General features: G+C 43.2%; 1 protein-coding gene across 1 annotated transcript; it reads left to right on the top strand.

The window, feature by feature from the left end:
* Positions 1-6,144: 6,144 nt before the first annotated feature.
* LOC136465565 (uncharacterized) lies at positions 6,145-6,606 on the top strand. The gene has a single exon (XM_066464245.1). The coding sequence runs from the start codon at positions 6,145-6,147 to the stop codon at positions 6,604-6,606; it is 462 nt and encodes a 153-aa protein (XP_066320342.1).
* The last annotated feature ends 636 nt before the right edge of the window (positions 6,607-7,242 follow it).

Consider the following 7,242-nt stretch of genomic DNA (forward strand, 5'->3'; position numbering starts at 1 on the left):
AATTATCTAAATAAATTAATAAAGGCAATTAAATCAATAGTTTGGGCTTTGCCATTAGGTTTTCTTGAGTGTATTTGATGTCCCTAAACTGTTGGTGTACTTGGTGGTGCCAAATTTTGAATGCTTACATGTAGTAGAAATATTGTCGCTTTATAATTCGATTTAACAGGTTTTCGGACCGATTCTGTTGCTTGTTATGTTGCATCGTCAAAATGATGTTTTCTGTAGAAATGGTTAATAACAAAGTTGTAGGTAACTTCTTCATCTATCTTGTGTTAAAATTGCAGGTAAATAGGCCAAAGGGTTTAGGAGTTCTATCGGTTTAAAGTTAGTTTTTCCGAATTGCTTGTTCTCTGGAATTTCTGGACAACACTGCATAGATTTCCTATTTTGTCTAGGATAGATTGTGATTCAGCTTTTGGTGAGTAAATAAGAGTTGTAGACAATTTTATAAGATTTCCAGAAAGTCTAAGATCACAACAATTGGATAAGTGTAACTTCAGTTATGATATAAACTTGTAACTGTTGTGTGTAACTTAGATATTGCTTTGTGTGAAATTTGTAAATAACTAGAGAAGAGATATGCACCTACTAGGCAAATAAGGAGTTAGCATTGTTGTCATTTTGCTACTTAATATCATTGTCACAGCATGTACATTCTGTTATCACATCCTCCGTGATTCATCTTATGCATTCATGGCACTTATTTATGCATATGCATGCAATAGGTGCAACCGAGGAGATCACGCTAGTGGAGCTCGACGTCGACCCGTAGGAGGAGAATCAGGAAGTTTAGCACCTGGAGGTTTCCGGAGAAGGAGAGCCTGAAGCCGATCACCTTCCCGAGTGCCCCAGTCACCAGCCTTCAACGTTTGTGAAAGGCAAGCCCCGGAGCATTATAAGTCTCCCTATTTTATTAATGTCACTTAAAGTTATTCGTATTGCTGCATTACGTGACATGAGTTGTTTGTAAAGACTTGCTGCATACTACCATTCCTTGATCAGATATATCTACCATGGATCCTATTTAAGTCTAGGAACGTTTGTCATGCTTAGCTCTGCTTAGACCGGTAGAAGTCGGGTGATTCCCTGTCACCTGCGAGCTATAGGTGATAACTTAATCACGGTTGGCTATATTGTGCTATCGTGGAACATAACCTGGTATTGTTGAATAAATGGAGACCGGGTGGATTCTTATATGTGGTATTGTAGTGACTCCACCTGTGTCGTTTAAGGACCGGACGTTGGAGGTCATCTTGTCATGTTGAACGCAGCCTCTCACATAGTTGGTTGGATAAGTCGTTCCGACCGTGAAGCCGAGTAGCTCATCTCAGGCCAGGGACCACGAGTAGTTCAAGTGCGCACTCTGGATGGTAGTATGGATATGCAGAGAGCCATTGGCATAAGCCCAAAGGCAGGTTAGAGTCCTAATCACCCTTGGCAGAGTGGTTCTCTGATTGTGCGGCGCTGGTCGTACCCGCGAATTTGGTTCCTGATTTGTACCAAAGGTGACCTAAGGCTACCTTCGCGAGGTATGCCTGGGTGTGTGTTAGGAATATTTCCCCAGCTGGGTAGGAATCGATTCGAATCGTCCGTCTCTCTCGGATAGTGAGAACTTGACTTGAGTTCCTTTCATCGTAGTAAGTTATGGAAAGGATGAAAATGATGGTTATGAGATTATGCAAGAACTCAACTGGATATGGTTATTATTGTGATGAATTAATGGTATCAACATGTTTGGCATAGGATAGTTGCTAATCTAGTATGAGACAGGATTAATAACTGGTGATTTCCAATTAAAGAGATGTTGGATAACTTATGCTTTTCTGCAAATAATGTCTACCAGCTCTACTTATAAAGCCTTGCATACTCCTTGGTGTCTTAGTATATTAGTTGGACGGGTAAGTCTCGCTGAGTACCTTCTCAGTACTCAGGGTTTTATTTCCCTTTGTTGCAGATAACGTTATGTTTCATGGCTACTGCAAGAACTATCTTGCTCCTGCTGTGGATGAGGACTAGGACCATGGGCAATGGTCATTCTGTTTTTCATCTCACCTTTGTGCTTTTGGTTGGAGATGACTACGACACTGGCTTTGTATTAAACTACGTGTGATGTTTATGTTAAACTACTTTGCTTCCGCTACTTTCAAACTTGGTTTGTAATAATTATTCGAAACTCTGATGTATGAGACATATTTGTGAACTGTGATGTAACATGTGACTGGTTGTGTTGAATCTCTACAATCTTGGTTTGTATGTTGGTTGTTTGAGATCTTTCGTGATTTCGTTGGACTACCGGGTTTATATGGGCTCAGTACGACGGTTGGATTATTTCGGTGATTGCTATTGTACTTGTGCTCTTATAAATTGGACGGTTCTATGAGATTCAGTTCGAGTCCTCGAGGTGGAGGCTCAAAGCAACTCAAGTTCGAGTCTGCCTCGGCCTCTAGGACCAGTCTACTTTAAACTAGTCACCCAGGACGCATCCGGACTCTGTTTTTGATGATCTACATACGGTTGAAAATATGATTTGATAAGGAAGCTAATCCAAGTGGTCTCACATCAAAAGGCCTTTAGAATCAACGGGAATCGTCAAAACAATTTAGCATCCAGAATCTACCAGGGTGCTACGACATCGTCTTTTGGTCCGTTGGACTGTGTATCATGTTTGGACCCATTAGGGGGCGTGTCCAGGGTAGATGATGCCCCTAAGACCTTTATAATCATATGTCACCACCGTAATTAGGTTTTGGGTTTTGCTTAGATTAATCTGTCAAGAACAGTTTCGCCGTTCTTTGATTTATGAGACCCCAACTTTGTGAGATTAATCATCCTTCTACAATTTTGTTCCTTTCTTTCTTGTTCTTGCTTGTGTTCTTCATTGCGCAGTCAAGGATTAGCCTTCTTGGTGAGGTCAACCGGATACGTGTCTTGGTTGATAACCAGAGGAGTTATGGTGCTAAGATTGCAAGGTTCGATCTTTCGATCTGAAGCCAGATCGGTGTGTCATTCTCCGCAACAACGATAGTTACCTATACCTGATGGAAGATCAGGATCCCTGTTTCCATCAAGTATAGGTAACTATCATTGTGGCAGAGAATGACACATTGATCCGGCTTTAGATCAAACCCTACAATCTTAGCACCACAACTCCTCTGGTTATCAACCAAGACACGTATCCGGTTGACCTCGCCAAGAAGGCTAATCCTTGCCTACGCAATGAAGAACACAAGTAAGAACAAGAAAGAAAGCAACCAAATTGAAGATGGATGATTAATCTCACAAAGTTGGGGTCTCATAAATCGATGAACGGCGAAACTATTCTTGACAGATTAATCTAAGCAAAACCCAAAACCTAATGATGGTGGCAACGTATGATTATAAAGGTCTTAGGGTCGTTGTCTACCCTGGACACGCCCCCTAATGGGCCCAAACATGATACACGGTCCAACAGACCAAAAGACGGTGTTGCAGCACCCTGGTAGATTCTGGACACTGACTTGTTTTGACGATATTGATTCTGAAGGCCTTTTGACGTAAGACGACTTGGATTGGCTTCCTTATCAAATTAGCTTTTCAACCATATGTGGATCATTGAAAACAGAGTCTAGATGCGTCCTGGGTGACCAGTTTAAGGTAGACTGGTCCTGGAGGCTGAAGCAGACTCGAACCTGAGTTACTTTGGGCCTCCACCTCGGGGACTCGAACCGAATTAGCCTCGGGCCTCCTTCTTGACTTGGACACCCTTGCTGGCCTCCTACCCCTCCATACCATGTGCCAAACATGGTCATATGCATGGGTGTCATGTCCTCATCATCTGACATGACACCCATGCATATGACCATGTTTGGCACATGGTATGGAGGGGTAGGAGGCCAGCAATGGTGTCCAAGTCAAGAAGGAGACCCGAGGCTAATTCGGTTCGAGTCCCCGAGGTGGAGGCCCAAAGCAACTCAAGTTCGAGTCTACCTCGGCCTCTAGGACCAGTCTACCTTAAACTGGTCACCCAGAACGCATCTGGACTCCATTTTCGATGATCCACATATGGTTGAAAAGCTAATTTGATAAGGAAGCCAATCCAAGTCGTCTTACATCAAAAGGCCATTAGAATGAACAGGAATCATCAAAAACAAGTCAGTGTCCAGAATCTGCCAGGGTGCTGCGACACTGTCTTTTGGTCCGTTGGACCATGTATCGTGTTTGGGCCCATTAGGGGGCATGTCTAGGGTAGACGGCAACCCTAAGACCTTTATAATCATACGTCGCCGCCGTCATTAGGTTTTGGGTTTTGCTTAGATTAATCTGTCAGGTAACTATTGTTGTGGCGGAGAATGACACACCGATCCAGCTTTAGATCGAAAGATTGAACCCTGCAATCTTAGCACCACAACTCCTCTGGTTACCAACCAAGACACGTATCTGGTTGACCTCGCCAAGAAGGCTAATCCTTGCCTGCACAACGAAGAACACAAGCAAGAACAAGAAAAAAAGCAACCAAATTGCAGATGGATGATTAATCTCATGAAGTTGGGGTCTCATAAACCGATAAACGGCAAAACTGTTCTTGACAGATTAATCTAAGCAAAATCCAAAACCTAATGATAGCGGTGATGTATGATTATAAAGGTCTTAGGGTCATCGTCTACCCAGGACATGCCCCCTAATGGGTCCAAACACGATACACGGTCCAACGGACCAAAAGACGGTGTCACAGCACCCTGGCAGATTCTGGACGCTGACTTGTTTCAACGATTCCTGTTGATTCTGAAGGCCTATTGATGTGAGACCACTTGGATTGGCTTCCTTATCAAATTAGCTTTTCAACCATATGTGGATCTTCGAAAACAGAGTCCGGATGCATCCTGTGTGACCAGTTTAAGGTAGACTGGTCCTGAAGGCCGAGGCAGACTCGAACTTGAGTTGCTTTGGGCCTCCACCTCGGGGACTCGAACTGAATTAGCCTTGGGCCTCCTTCTTGACTTGGACACCTTTGCTGGCCTCCTACCCCTCCATACCATGTGCCAAACATGGTCATATGCATGGGTGTCATGTCCTCATCATCTAGATGTGGAAGCGCCAGGTGTTCCTGCTCAGTCACCCCCGAGGAACAAAGGAGAATTTGGAGACCCCAACACCAGCGCCAACATCGACCCATAGGAGGAAGTCTTAAAAATATCTACTAAACACGCGTAGATACGCGAGAGAGTGTTTTGTTTCTTTCTTTTAATGGTTGAACAATTGATACTTGTGTGGTTGGATGATTGTCCTAATGAACAATGTTTGATTTGGATCTTTGATATGATTGTGATGACTTGTGGGCATGTCCATGGTCATTTAGTTCAAGGTTAAGGCTTAAGGATAATATGAATAAATAGTTGGGTTTCATTTTATCATGCTGTCCATTCTGAGCAGTCCCCCTTTATCAGTTCATATCTCATGGTCTAGATGCCCAATGGTCATGAAAATTTTATGGAGATAAGTAGACTTCTACATCTTTATTTTGGCTCTAGAATCACCTCAATACCCATTATAAATTGTGAGATACAACTGTTGTAAGTTGAGGTTTCTGTGCTGTCAGAATTCTGAAACAGTACTGCTTGTCGTCTGTTTTTGACTATGTAAACTTCAGAATATGAAAAAGTGTTCTAAATAAAAGTTGTAGATAATTTCATAAGATTTCCAGAAAGGTAAAATACGAATTCAGATGATAAACATAGAGTGAGATATGCTCGTTTTACTGCACTGCTGTTTGTCCAAGTCGCCGGAAAAGTTTAGAATATTTATCTTTTTGTGTACCCTACATATATCTCTTGTGACACCTACTCTTACTAGACCATTATCTTTTAAAGGTTATATGCTTGGACATATGAGACTTATATGATGCATCTATAGATGGTGAACACCAGGAGGAACAACTAGGGAGGCGAGTACCTGCCACCACCACCTCCTGTCATAATGGAGCAGCTGATGATGATGCAGACATAGTTGCTGCAGCAGATGGCCCAGAACATGCAGAACATGGGGCATGGGAATGGGAATGCACCCCCTCAAGTCAGAGATAAGAGGGGAGAGTTTCTGAAAGGACACCCACCTATCTTTAAGCACTCTACTGACCCACTCTAGGCTGACGACTGGCTACGTACAATGGAGAGGCAACTTGAGATTGCACAGTGTGATGACAACGAAAAGGTTTTGTATGCCTCTAGACAGTTGCAAGGAGCTGCACTGGATTGGTGGGACTCATTCTACTTTAGCCATACTGAAGCTAATCCCATCACTTGGCCCGAGTTTCATAGTGCCTTCCACTCTCACCATGTACCTGCTAGATTGATGAAGCTAAGAAGGAGTTCTTGGCTCTCAAGCAAGGGGAGCATGACTGTTGCTGAATATCGTGACATGTTCATACAATTGTCATGGTATGCACCTACTGAGGTGGATGAGGATGAGAAGAGGCAAGAGTTATTCATGGAAGGTTTAAATGATGGTCTCCAGTACCAACTGTTGTCTCATACTTTTGCTAGTTTTCAGCAACTGGTGGATAAGGCCTTGGTGATAGAGAACAAGCACCATCAGATGGAGGACAAGAAGAGGAAGTTCCAAGGATAGCAATCTAGGAGCAACTCTCGCTTTTGTGCCAATCCTCAATTGACTCAACCACAGCGTGCTATCAAGGACAGTCGGTCTAGTCAACCGCAACCAGCAACCATAGCGTGCACAGCAGCAGCAGCAGCAGCAGTACAAGGCACCAGCTTAGCACCAGCAGCAAACCAACAATGTTCCTATGAGGAATAATGCCCCCAATGCTCCATAGAAGAATGGCGCACCAAAGGCGCCAAATGCAGTTAATGATAACAGATGCTTCAATTGTAGAGAACCAAGACATTACTCAAACAGTTTCCCCAAGAGGACAACTAACATGCAGCAGAACTATGTCTAGGGGAAGGTGAATCATGTAACTGCTGAAACAGCTCAGGAGGCACCCGATGTGGTGATCGGTACATTTCTGGTCAACTCAAACCCATCTATAGTACTTTTTGATTCTGGTGCTTCACATTCCTTCATAGCATATACATTCATAAAGAAGCATGGTATTCCCGTATGCATTAAGAAGAAACCCACGCTAGTAAACTCACCTAGAGGGGAAATGAAAGCAAATTGGATATGCTTAGCTGCTAGTCTCAGCATAAGGGGGGGTAGAATTTCAAGCCAACCTCATATTCATAGACTCATCTGGTATTGATG

Source organism: Miscanthus floridulus, chromosome 7, assembly GCF_019320115.1.
Source record: "Miscanthus floridulus cultivar M001 chromosome 7, ASM1932011v1, whole genome shotgun sequence".
Lineage (NCBI taxonomy): Eukaryota > Viridiplantae > Streptophyta > Magnoliopsida > Poales > Poaceae > Miscanthus > Miscanthus floridulus.

Coding starts and splice junctions, on each gene's coding strand:
- LOC136465565 (XM_066464245.1), top strand. CDS start 6,145: ATGGAGAGGCAACTTGAGATTGCACAGTGTGATGACAACGAAAAGGTT.